This window comes from Dermacentor variabilis, chromosome 10 (genome assembly GCF_050947875.1).
Source record: "Dermacentor variabilis isolate Ectoservices chromosome 10, ASM5094787v1, whole genome shotgun sequence".
Classification (NCBI taxonomy): Eukaryota; Metazoa; Arthropoda; class Arachnida; order Ixodida; family Ixodidae; genus Dermacentor; species Dermacentor variabilis.
In genome coordinates, this window is record NC_134577.1 from 16321333 (window position 1) to 16345750 (window position 24418).

A 24418-nucleotide genomic window follows, 5' to 3' on the forward strand; every position below is an offset into this window, starting at 1 on the left:
GGAACAGAAGGCACAATAAATGTAGGCCATACAGGCCATACCACAGCGCTCAGCTAGCACACGCCGACACAATAAATTATGTATACATATACACCTGTTAACGCTATAGGGACGATGAATGGCGAATAAAGAACACCAGACAGCAGAATAAGCCACGCGCGCACACACACACACACGCGCGCGCGCACACACGCACGCACACACACACACACACACACACACACACACACACACACACACACACACACACACACACACACACACACACACACACACACACACACACACACACACACACACACACACACACACACACACACACACACACACACACACACACACAGAGAGGGAGAGAGAGAGAGAGAGAGAGAGAGAGAGAGAGAGAGAGAGAGAGAGAGAGAGAGAGAGAGCGTGCATCTAATCTTGATAGAGGCGCAGACATTTTCCCGTCCATAAGTCTCGTATGGATGTCTATGCAAATACACTAATGTTCACAGCTGATAAAAATGAAAGTTATTCGTGCTTAGTAACCTAAAGAAACACGAGGGTTATACAATACACGAAGGAGCGGAACGCCGGAGAATAAGTTCGCCCACGTAAGGTTGACGTGCACCCAAATGCACGGTACTCGAGGGTTAGTGCATTCAGCTCCTATCGGAATGTAGCCAGCGCTGCCATCTTAACTAGCGACTTCATGCTGGGCCGCACAACGCCACAGCCACTGAATCACAGCGGCGGGCAAACGGGTCTGCCTTCCACCGATAGTCAGACGCCAGTCGATTACATTGTCATCGACCATCATCTTCGATCGACTCAAGGAACATGCACGCCCCATATTTCCTTCACAATCTTGGTCCACGAAGAAAACTAATGAACGCTGACGAACTGAAACAGCCCCTGCTGTGTATTGTGCCAAAGGAGATCACTCGCAGTCGCGTAGCGTTCGACAAAAGTTTGGACAGCATTACCGCTCTACTGTTACAATGTAATAACGTATAGTAATGTAACATAATACACATATAACGAATGCTCCAGTGACGTCACACCTCTCACTACTTGAGCCGACTGCCAACGTAACGCACCGAGCAAAGCCGTCTGCCGGCGTGCCTGCTATCTTTCCCGAGACAATGACGACAAACACGAGGCCAGGAAAAACACGGCCTTATCCCGGGCCGGCAACGATAGCGGATGGCTCAACGTATCGAACGCACTGCGCGGCCTGAATCAACGGAGGGGAGCATTCTGAAGCACGCCGCCCTAGAGGACATCTGATGCCGAAAAGCCTCGGGCCTTGTGACAGCTGGCGGTATAACAAGTTGCATTTGAATGACAGATTTGCCGAATTGATCCAGTTAACGACGAAACACAGTTCTCGCGGCAAGACGCGACAATGATCAGTGCTCTTTTGTGCACAGTTGTGGCCGTTTGTGCCCTTCTCTCGGTGTCCCAGGCTGCACTAGACACGTCTTACAAGGAGTACAGGTTCCGAACAAAGGTATGTCGTTTATTTTTGTATTTCTGAACGCACATTCAGTTAGACGCTTCAGCTGCAACTCACATTTCAATATGTTGGTAAAATCACAATAATACAATAGTTACGCCAGTGTTAGATAACCTAGAGTCACTTCAACACTGTTAGCACGCAACTTATTTACATCAAATGGCAATTAAGATCGACTGACATGCGGTAAGTGTCATTGGACTTTTAACTTGCGCAGCCTATAACTTCACCTATAGCGAGAGGCAAGTGGGAGGCAGGAGGTACACTATCGCTTAGATTTTTCGGAGCAGGAAAGTATGATTCAACGAAGCTCGCAGGGTATCGGTTATTTTGGCAATTCGTACAAAAGAGAAGAGAAAAACAAGCAACGGCCTATTTCAGTGGTATCATCGCACGCCCGGAGGGCTCTCTACTGGCCTTCCTCGTTTCTTCTAACCGCGCACTTACCATAAGATACAGGAGTGATATTGCTCTCGTAATGTTTCTTTGATATGCATCAGAAGAACTGACGACCTTGACCATGAAAAGTTACGCATGCTTCCTCTTAGAATTAAGTTGATAAAAAATAAGAAGTATTGAAGTTTTGTGCATGAGTAAAACCAGCTCATGCAATACCACTTTCTTGCAGTGAATAAAAGATTTAAGTGAAGCCAATTGCAATTCCTATAAAACAGTCACATACCCCGTGCCGTAGTCCTATAAAAGCATATGGGTTTACATGAGAAAAGACGGGGCTTTTATATAGGATTCCATATAGTGATATCGGATTATGAATAACTGGCATATCGTGCATATAAATTTTTTTCCATAGAGATACGCGGGCTAGATTCAAACAGCCAGGGATTTGCTACGCCCGCTTGAATGAAAGTTAGTTATTATACCACAACGAGTGACTTGCCACTATTGGTTCATTATATTCACACCTCTGGAAGGGTATACAGTGTTCAGTAATACACCTCTGTTCTCCATGAGTGGTTTAACCTTACCCACTTCCCCAACCCTTTTTTCTTTCTTCTTTCAGCTAGACCACTTTGCCTTTCACACCAATAAGACATTCGAAATACGCTATATGATGGCTGATCAATATTGGGACCACGACGGGGGACCGATATTTTTTTACACTGGAAATGAAAAAGAAGTGGAAACTTTCGTTGTAAACACGGTGAGCAACTATTTGTTTTTGAGATATTGAAATTATGTGAGCTGCTTCCGAACTTTGCGATATTGGAGTTTGAAGATTATTTTCCATCAGCTTGGAGTAGGCAGGAAAAGAAAGCCGCAATTTGAACTTGAGAAACAGCGTTCTGTCCTGTGCTCTTTACTTGCTCGTCCTGTGATACGCTGTTCGTGCTTTTATTCTAGAGAAACATTCTGCCCCTGCAACAATCACAATATTTCACAACGCAAAGCTGCTACATTATAACTTCAAGTACACACACACACACACACACACACACACACACACACACACACACACACACACACACACACACACACACACACACATCACACATCACACACACACACACACACACACACACACACACACACACACACACACACACACACACACACACAGAGACACGACACAGTTTTTCCGAGAAAGTGTATGCAATGTACCATACCTAACGGCACCCCATTAAGCACAGCCATTGCAAAATATACAGCTTCGCGTAGTTTTACAAACTGAACAACTGAAAGCAACCTAATCTACACAGTAGCACAATATCACCTTGTTCACTTATTGATTGGATGAAATCAGCTGGGCATAAAGCTTTGCAAAGTCTGCGGAAGAAGTAAGAATGCAAGACGTAATTGCAATAGTGCAAAAAAATTGAAATTTTCAACTTGATGTGGCCGCACTAACATATTACTTTAACTACCGGAGCAACCCATCACATTTAAACGTAAAAAGGTTGTACCTACTACATGGACGTAGGTAACACTAGTGTATCACAGAAGGCAATCGATAAAACTATTTCCGGCCAAATAAGAAATCTGCCAGCAACAGCTGGCCCGAAAAATCTTATTGAATTCTTACTTTTAGGGAAGAAGAAGAAGAAGAAGAAGTTTCTGATGACGTCCCTGAGTGTCAAAATTATCAAAACTCGTCACAATATCTTCATTACACTTCTAACTTACAGTTCTATAGAATGTGCATAGAATGTAGGTACCCGTGATTTGTGTGTGTGGGTGCTCTCGTATACATGATAATTGTTGTTTATACACACCTCATAACATCACTACAAAATTATGTAAAGTGTCTGTCACATCGTCATTGTACATAACCATTGTGTACACTGTATATGACGAACATTATTTTATATATGTGACAATTAGTTTATGCCTAACTGTGCGCTTCCGTTGGTCTATGTGGTTATATGTTAGTGAGTGAGGACTCAGACACTGCTTTGAAAAGGCGCCGTGTATACAAGGCTTCTTACTTTGTAAACGTTATCGTCTTGTTAGAATTGTGCCGTGATTGTGACTCAGAGTTCGTACCATCTCTTGTTGAAAAGAACTTTTTCTAAACACAGTAACTAAAATTTAACATTTTCACTCTGAATCATACAACCTTTGTTCAAATCAAATCAAGTGTCGTCGAATGAGATCATTCCTGCATTTCAACAGGGTGTTTTAGTTCTTTATAATACTGCATGCAACACTGAGGAGACACTAAGAGAAATTAGTGACAATTTAGTGCGTCGTGACTTGTTCATTCCAGTGTGGCTGTGCTCCATGCATGACCACGCGGCTGCGCGGAAATTATCGACAACAAAAAAGAAATTTGTGGTGACTTCGGCGCTCTTTGACCAGAACTGGCCCTTGCGCCATTAAAATCCAATAATCAATCAAGAAAGAAAAACTTCAGATGACACAAACATCTTTCCTACTACTTCTCGTGTGATTACACGTTTTTCTTTTTTTTGCGCTTGGATGTTGGCAGAATTTGACTGAACGATCTGAAGTGTTCGTTAAAAAACTGCGCATTAAATTCAACGTCGACATTAGGTATTCGCAGTGTAAATAATTTTATTCTACAGTAATAAATGCAGCCCTAATTGGAATGTCTGCAATTTATTACAATGTTTACGGTGTTTCATGCTGTGTAAAATGAGTTTGATGACGCATGCTTGACAAATGTACTTGGCTTCGAAGCTTTCGTCCTTAACTTGCGTTCAGCTCTTTTCGCTTTGTGTTTTTCTATTTCATGAGTTCATTTTCTTCCCGAAATGACGCACCGGTCCAGCCGGCTGTTAAGTGGGCGCCGCGCCTTGTTATCGTGCAGGGTATCATGTGGGACTGGGCACCGGAGTTCAATGCCCTCGTAGTGTTCGCGGAGCATCGTTTTTACGGCCAGTCGCTACCGTTCGGGAACAAATCATATGAGGTAAGTTTCAGCTTTGACGTGCAATTAAGCGGTGGTACTGAGTTTCGACAGCTTCCAACACGACACGTGTCTTGTATTTGACCTCGGCCATCGCTCATCTTGTCAGCACTTTTGTAAGGATTTGTGTGGATAAACCATCGCTGGGCACATTTGCACTGCCTTTGCTTAGCGCTAAATTATAGGTGGAACAGAAGTTGTATTAGAATAAACTCTACGCAACTCCCGGCATGTGAAACATGCACGCGCGTTATGAAGTGTGCATGTATTGAATGCTGAATAAATAAGGGGCTTATTAGAGCGTTGATGGGTACTAACTCATATCGAATTAAAAACAGCCCGACGAACGGGGCAAGCAATAACATAAACGCAGAAGCGCTGTCTTCAGTTCTTCTTTTCGATCAAAAGCTCGAATTTTAGACGGATGTTCACATGCATGCTGGGCTCTGGCACTTGATATGGAATAACACGCTGGTGTGTTGTCGAGATTCCCTTCCCCTTGTGTGCTCTCCTTCCTTTCTGTTTATACTCCGTGCCCAGCACGCAATAAACGTTAGTTGTAGGCCACCGCTTCATTGTTTGTGTGCTTATTGGTCCCGCCCTTCGCACTGCTCGGACTTCGGTCAAGGAACTCATGTACAGAATAAAAAACAAACAGCGCGACACGGGACGAGCGAGCAAGGAGTACAGGACAGAGAGCCTGTCCTATGCTGTTTACTTGCTCGTCCTGTGTCTCGCTGTTTGTTTTTTATTCTAAAGTTGAACCAACCAAACCCTTTGAACACAATGCGAACTCATGTATATTCCCGCTAGGCCGCTGACTTACACTCGCATGGCGCGAACAGTAGCGCGTTGTGGTAACTTTTGTATAAAACCATGTTTGGCAGCCGCATGCTACCTGTTTTGCTTAGCAGCAAGCACGTACCTGGCAAAGGACCTGCCAATTTTGTCTTTGTAATGCTTACGAATTTGGGCTTGTTTTACGACGTTACGAAAGTTGCGTCAAATTTTTTGCGACAAAGTATGTTCGGAGCTGAAAGAGCGAAAATTTTCACGGGGATATTCTCGGAGATCTTCAGACGGTCAAAGGACAACTGAGGGATATACTTGCTTCTTGAAGTTGTAATCACACACGTTTCTATGCCAGGTAAAAGTGACAGCATGTAAACCTCTGCAAAATTCACCGGTCTTTCAAAAACAAGGTGCTGCTTTTGAGTTTAATGCTGTTCAATGTTTGCTATGGATTGTGTGATGTATCTGAAGGCAAATATTTGTAATAAAATGAGTACGTATCCTACAAGAGGTCCGCGCCCATGGCAAATTAAAAAAAAAGAAAGTTCAAATAGCCCCCTCCCCCTTCCCTTCTGCGTCGTGTCTGCGGGAATTTTGGAATTTTAAAGTTAATATGGTGGCTGGCGTTGTAAACATAACTACATTTCTTCTGGAGCACTATCGGACCAGGTTGACTCATTGAAAGCAACTGTGGCGCCCTCTGTAACTGCTACGGTAAGACACGGCGCTCCCTTAAATAATGCTCCGATAACCAAAACTAAATTCACATTTCAAAGGGACCATGAGACACAGGGACACTAAAAAGGAACACAGTGACACAAACACAGACGGATTCAAAAGAGGATTTCTTGGAGTCTTGAAGCTGATAAGGAGTAGTCGAACAAGGGATGTCAGAGGCTGAAGCCAACGTTTTGACAGATGGCATTGTCTTCGTGAGCGCTACACTGACGAAGGAAAGCCGCCCTGCTGAAACGGCTCCAGCATGCGGCTATACGTTGTTCGACCACCCTTGGTTAGTGTGCAGTACATTTTATTCACAGAGTCCTCACAACCTTGGCTACCTCACGTCTGAACAAGCTCTAGCTGACTACGCAGACCTCATTCTGCACCTGAAGTACACCCTGCCCGGAGCCGAGAAGAGTGTCGTGGTCGCCTTCGGCGGCTCCTATGGAGGCATGCTGGCTGCCTGGTTCAGGGTGAAGTACCCGCACATTGTGAACGCGTAAGCTTCATCCACCTACCGTATACGTTGCGATGCAAACCAGGTCAACCTATACACCATCAGCAGCGGAAATAGATTATTAAGCTGCCTAGTGAGGTTAAGGCGCACGTTAGAGAGCCTCAAGTAGACGAACTCAATAAGATGTTGACTTTAAAACTAGAGACACGGATACATAAACACACAGCTGCCACATGGGCTCATTTAAGCGGACTTACCTGTTTAAATCATGCGCTACGCAAAGTCTAATGTGCAGTGTTTGCTGTGTTTACAGAATTGACTGTTCATCTTCTGGAAGTAAATCCCCAGTACACAAATAAATATTAAAATGAAAGTGTAATTTATCATGCCAAAGCGAACGCGGGCTATAGTAGACACCGTACAGTGTGTGGGTCCGGTTTGGTTTCGGCCCCTGAGGTTCTTTAAATTGCACTCAAATTTATAAGTACACCAGCTTCTTGCATTTTGCCCCTATGGGAATGCGGCTGGCATTTACAACCGGGAAGCGAACCTGAAACCTTGTATTCAGCTGGGGCACACCCTAGCCACCAAGTCACCGCGGACAGTCACAGATAAATAACAATTCAATTGTGGAAAAGCGGAAACTAAACAAACGACCTCAGCGTAGTACGCCCTTACGATAACTTGGCACGTTAAAGAAAAAGCTAAAAATGAGGGATATATCTGGCACCATGCTGTTGTCATGCGTTGCTTTTCTTATGTGGTTCTCGCTGCTACGTTGACTCCATGTCACTTATATGATATTGGAAAGGAGACTCGTTGTAGGGACTGAGGCTTTTACAAGAGCTGGAGGAGTGGAAGGGGTCACTTGTTGAAATTTTAGAAGCTGCCATAATAATATCCACGGCTTGAGCACAACCTGCCGCTCAAGCACGAAGCCGGTAAAGCGTATAGCCTGTAGCTGTCACTTGCGAAGGAGCTTCAGAATATTTCGAGGAACCTGAACTAGCCGCACAGTTCACGCTACGAAGAGTTTTACTTTGCCTTATAGAAGCCTAAGGCTCAGTATTGAAAACCCTTTAAGGGCATCGTAAGTGCCAAAGTTAAAATGTCATCTCACGTCATCCGTATATAATGCATGCGACACTGTCGTAGGGTCTGCACCAGCCTGTAAATAAAGTGGCAGTGCTCGCCTGTCTCTGTCATCTTGGCACGTATTGTTAACGGGAAGTTGTAAGAAATACGAAAAGTGCGTTCTAGAATACGCGATCAGGATAAATTATAAGAGGATCGAACGTGTGAATGGATAATTAAACAAAACGTCAATAGTGAGAATGTAGTACGCGTCATTGAACCCTGTACGTAAAGTGCACGAACACGAATACAAAACATTAGCTCATTAGATCACCTCCGTACCTTTGTGATTACAAAATTCCTAAGATCATTTTTACGAACTATAAGTGATGTCACATTGTGTCAGCTGGGGTTTGTGACCATCGTTGCAACTTCTCTCTTGTTCAAAAATAACGTACAGCGCGAAGGACAAGGACAGCGACAGACGACATACACAGCGCTGACCAAAACACTAGGACTTGCTGAGGAACAGGGAAAAGACGAAGGGAAAGGGCCCATTGTACTAGAAATTGTACTAGAAACTAGCCCATTGTACTAGAAACTAGCCCAAGCAATCACCCTAGTTCTCTCTTGTTGTTCAGCCCACTGCTGTCACTATCGTCGGAAGGCATCGAGAGCAAATGAAGGAAATGAAACGTGAAGTTACTCATGCAAGTAACAAAAGCATTTTCATTGGCTGATTATGCCTGAAGGAGCGTCCACCGGCTGTTTCAGGCGTAGAAAGACACGATGGAAATTTCATAGCTTAGGGCGCTGCCTTACGATTTCTGTGGCACCTTCTAGGGCACTCGCCGCTAGCGCTCCCATCAACATGTCTCCGGGCCTTGTGCCATGCGGCAAGTTCAACGAGGCTGTGACGGCTTCGTACGAACGGGAATCCGAATTGTGCTCAGCCGCCATCAGAACATCATGGACCGAGCTCCAGAAGCTGGGATACTCGGGTACGGGACCTACGTAACTAGCGCTAATAAATTCATCTGCAAGTGCGCAAAGTTCAAGAGCATTATGTACACAGGGTTGCGATAACGCGCACATAAGCTTGCTGGCTTGAATCCAACGCAGGTCCATAATAGCTTGCACCACCTTGTTGGTTAAGCTCACAGACTGCTCGGACATCACGTTATAAGTGATTAAGTGGTGTTGAAAATGGTGGTTGAGAATTATTTCACGAAATTTCTGTAGTGAGAAGTTCTGACCTAACTTTAGAGAATCGTATTAAGATAGCTAGAAATAATAGAGTGTTTACGTTCTCGTGTATTTTTAGTGCAAGCAGGGGTACTTTTGCGAATCTGTGTAGCGCGTTTCTTTCTGTTCGTATCCGTACTTTCCGCTTTGTTCTTTTTTTCACAAGAAGCTGCAGCGAACCAGCCACGCTAACCTTGCATTATCTCCAGTTGCTTCATTTCGAGAGTATCATGATTAAAGAGCACCAAATATATACTGGACAGAGGAAGAAGTGTGCAGAAAGAAGGACGGATTATGTATTTTTAATATACTACCTATGTACTTCTTTCTTTGTCCCATCTGTACTTAGTGATGGCTGTTAATGCTTAGTACTTCTAATTACCTGCTAGCGCAACTTTTTAAAAGAAGACAGCTGCGTCTGCGAAAATGAGCACTTCTTGAAACGCGGGAACCTGAGACAGCGTGAGAGGCACAGCGCTCGATATAGATGTAAGAAAGGTGCAACACGTGACAAGCCAGAGCATAAAGGTGGTGGAGCCGCTAGACCGGGTTGCCACTCCTTTATGTGCTCAGGAATCAATGTATCGCGAACAGGCCGAGGTATACAATTGAAGAAACACGGGGAGACGCTATTTACTATCCAAGTTGCGCAGCTGGATACAAGTTTGCGCAAATGTCCAGGAATATTTCCGTGATTGCCTACAGTGGCTGGCTGCGAACAGCTGAGACAGAAGTTCGGCCTCTGCCAGAGCCTGCATCCGAGCAACTACACACTCCTCAGGGATTGGATCAAGGAGGTCTACGCCACACTGGCCCTGGTCAACTTTCCCGAGCCCTCCAATCTCATTGGAGCCGTGCCCGGTAATCCTGTCCGGGTAAGCTGTGACATGCTCGGACGACTACTGCATCGGTGCCATTGATAAGTTGAATGGCGTAACTTGCGCAGAATTTTCGCTCAAGCTACAGCGAGAGTGTTACGCCCTTTACACACGAGGCGCATTAATTAAACAAGCAATCGTAGTTTACTCTGCAACAGAATATTTTGAACATGTTTAGGTAAGACACACTAAATTGAAAGTTTGACAGCAACTCGTCAGGCTGGGAAAATACATATTTTCGAAAGAGGTGGAAACAAGCACCGAGAAAAAAGCGCGGTAAATTTAATAGCGCTTCGGCTTCCATATGAACGGTTCTTCACAATAAGATGATCGAACAAATATAAATTTGAATACGCTATCATTACGAGTGTCTAAAAGGAAAAGAAGTGTATATACAGGGTGCCTAACTATCATGCACCAAAATTGAAAAAAAAAATGCAAATGCCACTTAGGTGAACAGAACCAGGGTAATGTTGTTTGCCGTCGCTTGGAGATACTGTGATTATTTTTTGCATGCCACCTAATTACATAATTGGTCCTAGTTATTAATCAAATTTTCAAATATTATAATTAGATGAAAAGTGACAATGAGAAGATTGTAGAGCAACATGAAAAACTTCCGACACAGCTTTCCATTGCTCAATACGTACTACGCAAAAGTGTTTTTCCGAGCGTGAGAGTAGCCTGGGAATACACGTAAAATTGCCGTGAGTCTGGTCGCTCGAGGTACTTCGCGCATACTTGCGAAAAAATACTGTCCTGTAGTACGTATTGAGCAAAAAAAAAAAAAAAAAAAAAAAGATGTATCGGGATTTCTTCATGTTGCTCTATAATTTTGTCATTGACACTTCTCATCTAATTATAATATTTGAAAGTTTGATTAATTAAGTAGCACTGTAATTAGGCGGAATACAAAAAGCCTGAATATCCCCAAGCGGCGGAAAACAACATTACCTTGCTTCTGTCCAGTTAGGTGGCATTTGCATAGTTTTAAATCAGGGTGCATGATGGTTGGGACACCCTGTACATATATATATATACATATATTGCAACTGCTTCAATAAAACTTGGTGCTGGGCTAGTTGGTGATGCATTCCTTAAAACTGATGGTAGCGCTAAAAGGGACAAACACACGGTGAAACGCGTTCCCTCGCCGTTGTGTCGTCTTTTCACCATGTGTTCATCTCTTTTAGCGCTACCACCAGTTTTAAAGAACTGCAACTGACTGAGGCCTACTCTGGGCCACCGTCAGTTGCACCAAGATCACCGAAGGGGCAGGACATGTGTTGAGTGAGCTACTGAACAGAACTTTGCAATGTCGCGAGCATGGTTTAAATCGAAAATTCATGGCGTCAAAGTTGTGTGACGTAATGCTAACACATTCTTCTCGCATTCACCGCCAAATCGCCCTGATTTTCTTCTTCTTTTTTTGATTAATTTGTTTCGCACAACTCTCGGTAGTCCTTGCTCTCGTTCCTTTCAGTTCTCTCATCTCAACGCAGCATCTCCTTTTGTTATTATTGTTTTGTAGTTTTTTTCAACCTTCTTGTTCCACTGTTTTTCGTGAACAAGGATCCTATACGAGAACCAAAACGTCTTGAATTTTACAGCACTTTTGGGTCGCTGCTTCTGTTCTTGTATTCGGACTCTTATGATTAAACGCGCATCTATTCACTTCAATGTGTTCAAGAGGAATAGACGCCAATCGCGGCAAAGTCTGACTCATAACATCCTTAGCTTGATTAAACAATGGAAGGGTGTAAGATTTGAGAATGCTTCCTTGTGAAGAAACCTTAATAATCTCCTTACGTAGGTCGCATGCAAAGGCCTGGTGAAGGCTCCAGCCAACAACAAGTTGGCCTTGGTGGAAGCTGTTGCGAGGGCCGTGAACGTCCTATTCAACAGCACTGGAAAACGCAAGTGCAATGACCTGTTCATCTACGAGCGCAATCTCACAGGTTACAATTTCCAGGTGAGCGGCTTCTGTGCACATCATCTTCGATACTGTAACACGCCCTTTGCTCGGCGATGTTAAGAATTAACTCGAAGTGTACTTTTAATTTACTTCAGTCAGAGAGACAGCGCTGTTTAATGAATGCAGGAGGGAGTTGCCTGGTGGCATGCCCAACATGCTACTCCAGATGAGAATGATGGAAAATGAAATTATATACAGAGGGCACGCCAAGCGTACTTCGCAGAAACACAGAACACATAAATCGCGCCACAACACACGACATTCAAACTAATTAACGTGTCTAGTTATGACCGGCGTCTCTAATAAGAAATGGTAAACGTTCCTTCATTGCGCGAGCTCTAGACGCGCAGGCGCTGTTACTCCGCGGGCCGCATCCGTGTCGTAGCTCAAGACATGACAGCATTTGAATGCATAGTCAGTGCGGGCACAATGAATGCCTTTTATTATTCTAATGAGAATAGCCTTCAAGAGTAGATTAAATGGGGGTATGGGGTATGCCTTCCCGTACGTTGCACGCCGGGCATAGTAGCAGTTTTATTCGTTCAATTTTAAGTAAAGGGTATCTAGTATTTCCGGCACTTGGCCAAATGTGGTGTAGCCATGCCTAATTGCACCTGTTAAGGCCACAGGGCGTGCGAAACTGGCACATTGCATCGTAAGTGCCAATGGCTCCATACTGCTGCTCTGAGTCGGTCTAGGCAGCGTGCGCCACCCGCAACAAAATCAGATGGAGGCCTCACATCGTTCATCTCAAGAAAGACAAGTGTTTATTTAGACGAGACAGACTATGCACAGTGCATACGAAATACCAAGGCAAACGGCGAACTAGGTTCAAGTTCGCCACTGCTAAGGGTCTTTCAGCACGTGTGCCCCTGTATTTAGGCAAATATACCTCTTTCTTTTTCGTTCTTTGTTTCCGTACCGAGACTCCATCGAAGCCATTTTGTCATTATCACATTCCATCATGTTATCCTTTCAATAAATGAGGTAGAAACGGGGAGAACCACATTACTCTTCCCAATCGCACCGTCTCCCTCTCTCCCCAGACTTGCAACGAACTGATGACGGCGACTTGCGGCAACGGTGTGACCGACATGTTCTTCCCGTACACCTGGAACGCCACTGCCGAGATGGAGCGATGCAAGCAGCGCTTCGGCATCACGCCAGATTTTTACCGCACCATCATGCTCTACGGCGGGGACAGCTTTGACACGGCTACAAACATCATCTTCAGGTGAGCACGGTCTGAGGAATGCCGAGACCAGAGATAGCAAGACAGAGAAAGCGAGAGAGAAAATCGTCAGTTTCGACCGAAGGCGAAGCATTTGGAAGCGATAGCAATGCTTAGCGTTGCGCTGAAGGCGTCTCAGAACGCCGACGGGACGAGGAGTGTGCCAGTGGAGGCACTGCACGTGTCGCACCTAGACAGTGCGCGAGGTGAGATCGAAGGGAAAACCGTCGGCGTTGGCAGCGTCCCAAGGCAGGATAGCATAAGTCGGGCTTGACGTTCTCGACGGCGTGGTGTATGGACACAGCAGCTCAGCACTAACGCTAACGATCTGTGTGCGAACAACGCTCACACCAGCAGTGGAAGCCAGAACACCGACCTGGCACCGGCAGAGCCCATTCAGCGGAGCGAGGTATGATGCGCCAACTTACTTGGCTTGGTCGGTTTGAGCGACTTCGCGTCTCTGGGGGGCGCTATGATCGTCCAAGCGAAACATGCATCAATGCTAGCGGGACAGCCCGAAGCGTCGCCGCTGACGGCAACCGCGACGATACAAATGCACTTTGGCCGTTCGTATAATTGCTCTCGCAGTTGAAACATCAATGATATTAAGGTAGATAGGTCAGCTATAAGCACCTATTTCCTCTAGCCATCTGCTCTACGCTGGTGGAAGGGAAAGATGAAGAGACATGAACGAGATGGATAACGATGACGACAGAGGGAAAAGAAAAAGCACATATTGGGTAGTTGTACTAGTAGCCTAGAGTCCAAGGATCAATGTTAAAAAATAAATCAAGTAATACCAGGATGGCCTCAACACTATATTTAAAAGCACTTCAACGGCTCAATATAAAGTTTTTGACGACGGTGGGTTATTGAAATTCGAGACAACCGTATGCGACACAGTCTCTAGAACATGTAACTCCGAAGCATTGCTAAGGCATCTCATCAGCTGTAGGAAGACGAGCCTATTTACCGTACACATATATTCTTGCGAAACATATGTGTACGTAAAAGAACGAAACAAAGATTTTGATACTTCAAGCACGAAAACCTAACGCAGGTTCCTCATATCCGACATTCTTTCTCTATAAACACAGGCAGCGTAACGGGACATGTAACAAAAGGAAAAAAAAAACGCGGGGTCGAGAGATCGAGGTCAACTTAATGGGGTTGCTACCCTAGACACTGTCAAATTCCATCATGTTCTCAAATTCCACCATGTTAGCGTTTTGAGCCAATCAGAGAGACCATAGCAGTCCTGTGAGCCAATCAGAGCTGACAATGTGGCGAGTTCGATGATGTGGCACATAGAAGTGCCGGCACAGTCGACGTCAAAAGTTAAAGGAACGCAAAATCTTTAGAGAAGCTGAATACTTCCCCAGCCTGGGCATGCAGCAGCCTAGAATTGTGGTTTGCAGCCTTGACTGGTACATGCGGCCGACACAGTGATTGCTACTGGCTGCAGGCAACAACTAAACCAGACCAGAGTTTTTTTTTTCGCAATTCACACTCTCCGTAAAGTTTTGAGGTCGACTGTACATTGCTCTGTCTATATAAAAGTAAGACACTAGAGTCCTAGAAGAAGTTGAGAAAGGAACACGTGGCCAGTTGCAAGAAAAAAAATAAAAGCACAATTAAACAAGCGTTGAAGTGGAGAAAGTATACATGTTAGCAGATGAAACATTCACTTTAGTAGTTGGTACATGTAATCAGAAAGACTCGCTGCGGCGGCTTGGCGGCTAAGGTGTTGCGCGGCTTCACGCTGCAGGTCCGCGTGATCAAATCCCGACCACGGCGGCCGCATTTCGATGGAGGCAAAATGCAAGAACGACCGTGTCCAGTGCACTGGGGGCCCGTTAAAGACCCCCTGCTGGTCAAAATTAATGTGGTCTCCCGCCACGGCGTGCCTCATAATCAAATCGTAGTTTTGGTACGTAAAAACGCAGAATTTATTCATTAATATAATCAAAAAGAAGAAGTAATTCATGCCGCATACGCAAAGTGTGACTGGGTAAAGCTACATATCCAGGGCGTTTACAATTGTGTGAGTATACACAACGCACTTATGAAAGGGAACGCGTGTCCAGGGCTCCGCGGCGCAGCGCCAGAGGACCAAAATACTCAACAGCTATTAGAGTCAGCAAATCGTTGACCGGAAGAGGTACGAACGCCTAGCCAAGGCTATGCTCGAGTAAAGAAAGCTGAAAGCACACCTGTAGAAGAGTACGCATTTGGGCTGGTTGGTTCATTGACTGAAAGAATAAAGACACTTGGTTGTTAGTCAGCGCTGTTTGTGTCCCGCTCTTTGTCCTGTTGTTTAGTGCTGTTTACTGCTTGTAAGCACACCTGTAGTTGCCGTTATCGTCTGTAAAGCTTTTTCCAGTCCCGTAGTGGCGTCATAATAATGGCCGCTGCAGTCGGCGAGATCGCATTTTATCTTTCGTAAAAGCAATGTGTGTACAGTACTAAAAAAATGGAACGCGACAGGGAAGCTTTAAAGCAGAAGACTCAATAAGCGCAATTACTTGAGAGCGCGATGTCTCGCCGCTACACATCTGGTTGCTAAAGGCGGCATTAACTTCGATCAAAGCATAAGAGGCGAAGCTACGTCGATGTAGCACCAACTGGAGACAGCGGAAACAAAAGTACGTGTATTAGTTAGTGCTCAATTGACGTGTTTCATTCCGTGAGAATAGTAAACTTGCTCCTAACCTCCTCGACCTTCCTGCAGCAATGGTGAGTTCGACCCGTGGTCAGCGCTGGGCGTTCTCGAGCCCCCATCGGACGACGTGGTGGTCCTCATCATCCCAGGCGCCGCTCACCACGCGGACTTAAGGTTCGCGCGCCCAAGCGACCCGCCGGAATTGGTGCGGGCACGCCAGGTCGAGAAGGCCTACATCCGCCGGTGGATTGCCGAGGCCGACGAAGCGCCCGAACGCACTCGGAAGAAAACACTGGTGGCCAGGATAGCCGACAAGAAGCAAAGGGGGAAGACGCTGATCAAGCATCTTCTTTTCAGATTTCCCGACAAACAATGAGTACGCAGATTAAAAAAAATGTCAAATAAAGGTTGTACTTATTCAGGCGAAAGCCAGGCTCATGGTGAAGTTTGTGTCAGCAGACCTGACTGCTGGAGTGTCCGCCGAAGCGTCGTCACGCCATATGAAGACAAATTAAAGAATGAAAAATGATTCATAGTGACAGTTAGTGTAACGGCAACTAATGATTATGAAATGACCAACATGTCTCACGATCGCTTTTAATTACCACAATTGATTACAAATGACTAAAAATGCTTAGTAGTGAGCAGTAATGACTCAAAGAAAGAAGAGAAAGAGAAGAGGCAAGGAGAAAGAGGCGAATGATAAGAAGAGGAAGAGTAGGCTTTCGCCGTTCACCTCTTAAGACAGATCTTAAGAGACCCTGTATTTTTTTCTTCGAACAGCTTTCGCCAACAAAGGTAAATGCACTTCGTGCGTAAAGAAACAGCGTTGCACAGGGTAGACAAGGTGCAGCGTGGCTGTAGTCTTGTACTCAAGTCGGTCGCCTTCGGGTATACTGTAGGAGAACGTGTGTCGCTATGATGCAGCGCTGCCGTGCCGGTTGTCAGTCGCAGTAGCATTTACTAACTCTTACAGCTATCGCATTGAAATGGTCTGCTCAACCATGAGCGCTAGTTGCGGTAGGGGAGAGACTATCCATCTTCGCTTCTGACACTGTTCTCGTTTCGACGAACAGGGCCAAGCTCTTCAGCATGCCTTAAACCGACTGGACGATTGGCCATTTATTCAAGCTTTTATTTCTGGGAGCCTGGCCTCACCGCTCAGCTGACCAGCAAGCTGACACGATAAAAGAAAAATACTCGTGGTCTGTGACGCGGCCACATGTCATAGGCGCCTAAAAACAGTAGAGTTTCCGAAGGCATGTTTTGCACAAGCCGTAGACCGGGTCCGCGGCTTTAACTTCTCCCTTTTTAATTATAATCTGTCGAGCTAAGTTGTGTGTCCCACTTGCAACTGCGAGAAGTCGACTATTTTCGATGCTATTTCGAGATGCCCAGACACAAAGCGGCACCACTGAATGAATTCGTGTGAGTGTCCTCTATATATTTAGGCGTGATAAATTCACCCTTATAGGTGTGCATTTTTTCTCACACACAGAAACCTATAAGTTGATCGAGCTGTTCTATTGTCAATGTTAGGAGTGCATCCTCTTTTATCCCTTGTACATTACATCGCATATTTCCTCTAATTATTTTTAAGTTTAACTTCGAAGTAATTGTATGAAATGTTCGTCCTGAATATGAAGTAGAATGAATTCGGAGCAGGGAAAGTCGTTTAATCATATTCTTTACCATAGCTTTCGAGAAAACTGACAGTAATTTGGTCTATACTGCTGTGTCGTCAAACACTTAAAAACCAACCTCGAAACGTGTTTCCAACACCGCGAGATGACATGGGAGAGTGAGGGTCGGGTTCACAATGTGTTAGTTTGTAGAACCCACCTAAGAATCCACATGTCCATAAGCTGTTTTATCATTATGAGAATAAAGCAAAATGCAAGCTATGGCGCCATATACAAAACAGGGTGAACCGCTTGGACATGGTTGCGAAGCTCTGCACTTAGAAAAAGATACACCGTTGGTTGCGGTGAATCAACTCGGATTTTGGACGATCTAGGCGAGAAAGCACGGTCTACCAGTATGGTTACACAGGAAAACCAGCACGAGATACAGGCCCTGCGATATAAATTAAAGCAAGCAGATCAGTTCTACAGGCGCCAGAACTGCACATGCATTTTCGTTAGCCCTGTCAAGCTTGAGTACCACGTGCTAAGGTTCAGAAGAAGTTGGCTCACAAGTTGACATCTCAACGTGACTCATGGTCTCTGTGGTGCAGACAATGCTTTGCACTTTGCTCGCATGTGACCGCCGCAATCATTATCGGCAAGGTTAGTCATACCACTAAGGATAACGATAAAGTGAAACCACGAGTCAAACAGACAAAGAAACACAAGCCGGAGAATGACAGTGCCAAGTTCGTTTGTCCTTGTGCGGGAGTCTCCTTCTCGATAACGCGTATCGGCTGAATTGTAAGGGTGACCCTGGAAGAATGGACTACGGAAAGAACGTTCACCGTTTCCGCGATGCACGTCGCTTTACGTCTCAGAAGAAAATCCAAGCAGAAACAGTGATCTTGGAAAAGCGGAAAGCGAAGTCCGGGCTTTCTTTTTTTTGTCTGTCCCTTGTGAAGTCAAAATAATAAATTATGTGGTCTTACGTGGCAAAACCACGATCTGATTATGAGGAACGCCGTAGTGGGGGCCTCCGTATTAATTAGGTTGATGATGATTTGCAGATTTCATTGGCACAAGGCCCAAATAGGACGAAAGAGCGCCAAAGAAAACATAACAAAATGAAGCGAGGATCGTAGAACGTGGCAACTGCAAGGGTTGTGAATCAGAATGTGAATGGTACATGTAACTTGGCTGTAGAGATGCCTAAAAATTTGTTGCTTTATAGTGAGTGAAATGTACAGGTTTCAAAATAATGAGAATGACTAATGGTGTATGTTATGACCGTAAAAGTTCTGTTACCCAAGGGTGATGTACTAAACTTGTAGCAGTAGCACTCGTACCTCACGAGAGAATCCTTGAGCGCAAAGGCTGGGAGGCGCATGTTTTATAAAAATGCTAACGCAGCAGCACCTTTAGTGAGAGGATGTGCTACTTATACCTTGCGCTGATAACAATCAATGTGATAACATCTCGGAAAAACACTAGAACTAACTCGTTGTCCAACAGTGGTTGCATGCTGAAAAACTTTGCGGGGTGAAGGGGAATGCGTAGTCTGTGTGCCGGGGCAAAGTAGTGTTTTCTCCGAGTTTCTATTTCCCGACACTCCAACATGACGTGAAGGACCCTGAGCGCCTCACCACATTTATCGCAGACAGGAAGATCATCATCGGTTAATAGGTAGACGTGAGTGCCATAAGCGTGGCCCATCCTAATGCGGCAGAAAATAACCTCAGTTTATCTTATTTTAGTTAGTGGTGGGCCCCTTTCCGCGGTTTGGCTTAATGAGGTGAATTGCGTTTAGGTGTCCCACGTACGTTGCCAACGGCCTGTCAGTTTGTTGCGAAGGAAAGGCTTTAAATTAATGACGGGGACAGCTATAGAGGAATTACTTTTTGTATTTAATGATGTGGCTATACGGTCGGCAAGCATATTACCCTCGATGTGTATGTGACAAGGCATCCAGCGTATTATATGTTGATGAGATGCGTACAAGGCGCAGATGGTTGACTAAAGTTCAGTAAAGACAAGATTTTTTATTTTTTTTGTAGAGAAATTAAGCCTTTGACGACGCTTAACACATCTGTAAATATTATTATCTTTTCTAGTTTTACTTCCTCGATGCGTTGTGAATCCCACAAGAGTGCGTAGGCCTCGGCCGTATAGATACTTGTATCAGGGTGCGAAAATCCCGGTTCCGAGAAGGATGGGCCTACTGCAGCACAAGAAACGTCGGCATGCGACTTTGAAGCATCAGTGTTGAATGCTGGGTACGATTATTTTGACCGAAGTTCTCGAAATTGCAAATTTATGTGTATTTCCAGGCCTTCTTTGTAACTTCTACAAAAGACGTGTCACAATCTATAAGCTGCCACAGCCATGGTGGTGCTGGCTTGGTTGCAGCGACAAGAGGGTTTTCAAGAAGTGGGACAGCCATTGCTTCGCTAAGGTTTCTGACGCGCAGTCAGAAAGGTTCTCTCATCGTTGGGTGATTACGGAGAAGTGTGGTGCAAGTTATATTGTTTACGGTTTCGTTACAAGTATATCCAATATAGAGTGTGCTTCCAAGAAATACATGTAGCTGGTTGACCTTTGCAGATAGCGGGAACACTCATTCGATTCTACTAGAGCCATTGTACCGGGCTTGTTCTGAAAGCTTCATGAGGCCAGGCGTATGCGTAAATGATGAATATGATCAAGAATCTTTAGGGCACCCGGTGTAGTGGATGGATACACCACAGCCTCGTAGTCTAGACGTGGTCGTACAACACTCTTGTAGAGATTCGATATGCATCTTCTGTCACTGCCCCAGTTGGTGCGGGAGAGAAGTTTTAGTGTTCATTGTTTTCAGGCACTTGGCCTTGATATATATGATGTGGAGGATGAAATTTAGTATTGAATCGAGCATGACACCTAGGAATTTATGCTCTTTGTTCGCAGGAACGTGCTGTAATTGCAGTTTGATACGGCGTCATGGTGCAGCCCTTTCTTGAAATAAATAAAAACGGCGCAGGGCCTTTTATGTGCACTGATCTTAAACGCAATTTCGTCTGCCTATTGGGATACTTTCTCTAGCCCAAGTGGGACTTGCCTCTAGCAGACTGCAAGACTTGGATTCGAAACCTATCTGCAAGTCGTCTACGTAAAGAGAATGGAAAATGGCTGGAGGTAGTGAATAACGGAGCGTTGTGGCTCCGTTATTCACTACCTCCAAGCGCATCTTCACAATAAAAAGCGTACAGCTGAGGACACCTCGCTGGGGTACCCTTGTTTCCTGCGTAAATGAACGCGAGAGTGTGTTCCCTATTTTTTCGCGGAAAGTACGTTTCAAGAGGTAACTCTCAATAACGTTCAGCATGTTCCCGCTGATACCCATTCGAGACAGGTCTCGGAAGACCCCATAGCGCCACGTGGTGCCTAGGCCTTTTCCATGTCAAGAAAAACAGATGAGAAGAACTGTTTATGGACTAAAATCATTACGAATATGGCCTCCACACGCACGAGGTGGTGGGTTGTTGATCGGCCTTCTCTAAATCCGTATTGGTATGGATCAAGCATTTTGTTTGATTCAACGTAATGTAGAAGGCGACGATTTATCATTTTTTCAAACAACTTGCAAAGGCAACTTGTTAGCGCTACCGGGCGATAGCTCGTTACTGAGGCGGGATATTTACTCTGTTTCAACACAGAGGTGACAATAGCGTATTTCCACGAAGACGGAAGATGTCCACCTCTCCACAGAGTATTAAAGAGGGCCGGTAGCGTAATTTGTGTGCCTCTATGGAGGTGTTTAAGCATCTCATATATAGCTCTGTCGGTACCCGGAACAAAGTTCTGACATCCATTTAGGGAAGCTTCCAGATCAGCAACGAAGAATTACCGGTTGAATGATTCGCTTGAGCTACATTTACGGTTGAGTGGCTTCCGTACCTCCGTTTGTTTGTACTTCAGAAAAGACAGCGAATAGGGCACAGAGCTAGAGGCACACTCAAAGTGCTCACCAAGAGTGTCGGCTTTGTCTTTTCCACTGTTTCTTTGTTCATTTACCAAGGGCAACGGACGGATTCGCGGCCCCTTCAGACTTCTCAGTCCATCCCATATTTTAGCCCCCTGTGTGTATGAATTAATCTTGGAGAGCAACCTCTCCTAGCTTGCCATCCTTGCTCGCCTTCGCGTCCTCCTTCCCTACGATTTGATGCGTTTGAATGCAATAAGGTTCTATGCATTCAGATGCCGACGGAGGATGGCCCGTGCTTTATTTTGTTTACTACGTGTCGGTCTGTAGTGATCGTTCACCAAGGGATTCGTATTTAGCATGTGTTTCCATTTGTCTGTGGGACGCATTTTTCTGCTTCACTGAGCATAAAAGCGGTAAAATATACTATTGCGCCGTTTATGCTAAATTTGCTATTAAAATTTTATAATAAATAACTTAATTCCATAAAATGCTCCCACTCAGCAGATGCTAAATACCATCGGGGAATATGGGGAAGATGGTCATCCTGTGTTATTAAGTTTGAAGTTACAGGGAAGTGGTCACTTCCGAAAGGATTGTTAATGACATTCCAGGACAGGCAGAAGATAGGCAGAGTCACTCGATAGGTCTATTGATGAATAGGAGTTGTGTTGGAGGTTGTAGGAGGTTAGCTCCTTCTCAGTAAACAGGCTTGCACTAGCAGTCAAAATTAAAATTTTCAATGAGTCATTCCCTCGTCTCGCAACGGGAGTCTCCTTAAACCATGTTGCGACCGTTAAAATCTCTCAAGAGAATGAAAGGTTCGGGAAGCTGGTCAATGAGGTTATAAAAGTCTGTTTTTTCGAGATGATGATTCGGGGGTATATAAATGGAACATACAGTTTTTACATACCATACCAGTTTTTAAATAGAATAGCCCAAACTGCCACCACCTCAATGGCTGTCTGAAGGGCCGCATGTCGACAAACCACTGACTTCTCAGCAACTATGGCTACCCCAGCGGACGATGCCACCGCGTCGTCATAGTCTTTGCGGTAGACGGTATACTGAGGAAGAAAGTCTGTGTGCGTGGGCTTCACATGTTTCTCTTGAACACACGGTATCTTTGGGTTGTTTGTGTAGGAGTTCTGTAATATAGTCGAAGTTATGAAGTCCTCAACATTCCATTGTAGTATTTGTGTCTCCATGATGAAAAAAGTGTTTGTGCTGTGTGTTTAAGAGACGAAGATTAGCTCATGGGCCCTTTCCAGGCGCCGTGACGCGGGCTTTGTCTTTTTTTTTTTTGGAGCAGTCGAAGGAATTCCGCAGCTCCTTAGGCACAGACTGCACCATCTGAATGGGTGTAATGTCCAACGCCTCTTGCGAGGCGCTGGACACGCCCTCTTGTGAGCGATGTGTTCGCTTTGTGAGCTTCGCGTCGAGAGACGAGACTCTGGAGCTTACCCACAAGGAGGTCGATGGGCCCTCCTTCACGGACGGCAAAGCAGCGCTAGCTCCTATCGCCAAGGGGGCTCGTGGCACAGCCGCTGCCACACTCTTTGCGGTCCGGACCGACGCCGGAGTATGCTGCGACGTTGCCCCCTTGCACGCCACATCAGCATGTCCTGTGGTATGGAAAGAAGAAACACGTTTTCGAGCTTCTTGAAACGAAATATTTTCATTGATTTTCAGTGTGATCATGCTCTCTTTTCTTTTTTCAGTGTGGGGCAAGTTCGAGAGTACGCTGCGTGTCCACCGTCGCAGTTGGGAATACGGAGCATCCCGCGGCGGTTGTCGATTGCATGTTCGGGTTCACCACATTGCGCACAGGTTAGTCGGCCTCAAGAGCTTTGTGAACCATGGACATATCTCTGACACTTGAAACGTCTTCGAGAATTTGGGATGGGAGGTCTGACTCGAATTTCGGTATATCCTATTTGCAGGGATTCCGGTAGCACACTCGACGCAAAGGTGAGAATCAGACGTTTAGTTGGAATGTCCTGGTTGTCCCACGTGATCTTTATACTTTGCACTTGGTTTACATTGTGTTTTTTAAGCCCTCCAGGAGCCCTTCCTCGCTCAGGCTCAAGACATCCGAGATAATTCCTTTATTTGTGTTCAGTGATGAATGGGGGTAACAGTGATCGGCACATTACTACGAGATCCGAGAGTTCGCCGTGCTGTTGGTTGTTGCGCCACTGCTCATTTGTGTCGCTTTGTAGCCAGCACCTAGTGTGTCAGTTGGACATTTAGCTACAGTGAAAGGTGAAATAGTTCTGTCTTTTCAGGATCTTGATTATGTAGAGCATTGAAGCGTGGGAATGTTTCGTTGCGTTGGCTGAACAGCTGGAAAAGCTTTTGAGTGCATCCTCTTTTGGAAAGAGGATAATAGGGAAGTGGGGAGAACGACGTCTTAATCATACAGAATTTATTTGATTTCGGCAGCTGCGCCAGCCGCCCAACCGTGAGCCGAACAGGGGGACGCTTCGAGTACGGAAGGAAACGCAGACGCCAGCTGTACGTAGCTACAATAACCTAAGATATTATACCCAAGGTTCGATAGACTACACCAGGTTAACCCTTGCTGTCTGTGAAATCGGGAGTAAACGAAGACAGGAAAGGTTGAAAGTAAGGGAGAAAGGCGCAGTTTTGAGAGGAGGACAGGAATAGGCAACTGCGGATTTCCCCCGCATTTGTGAGTCCGGGGGTGCCGTCTACGTGAAGTAGAAGCCAAAGGGGTGTGTTGCCTTTGCCGAGAGGCCGCAGAGGCCCAAGCACCCGGCATCGGCTGAATCCCCAGTATCCCGGACACAGCTAAGCTGCGAACGGCTACACAGAGTAGGGTCCAACCCTTATGTGCTCGGGTAGGTGGTGTCGCAACACACCAAACACCTGTTGACGCAGGC

General features: G+C 45.4%; 1 protein-coding gene across 1 annotated transcript; it reads left to right on the top strand.

Moving 5' to 3' along the window:
• The first annotated feature begins 1160 nt into the window (after positions 1-1160).
• On the top strand, positions 1161-16354 carry LOC142560016 (lysosomal Pro-X carboxypeptidase-like). Its single transcript, XM_075671760.1, has 9 exons — positions 1161-1495; positions 2523-2663; positions 4791-4892; positions 6722-6903; positions 8779-8936; positions 9886-10055; positions 11872-12030; positions 13080-13267; positions 15996-16354. Exons 1-9 carry the CDS (start codon positions 1391-1393, stop codon positions 16300-16302), a joined length of 1512 nt encoding a protein of 503 aa, XP_075527875.1. The 5' UTR covers positions 1161-1390; the 3' UTR covers positions 16303-16354.
• The last annotated feature ends 8064 nt before the right edge of the window (positions 16355-24418 follow it).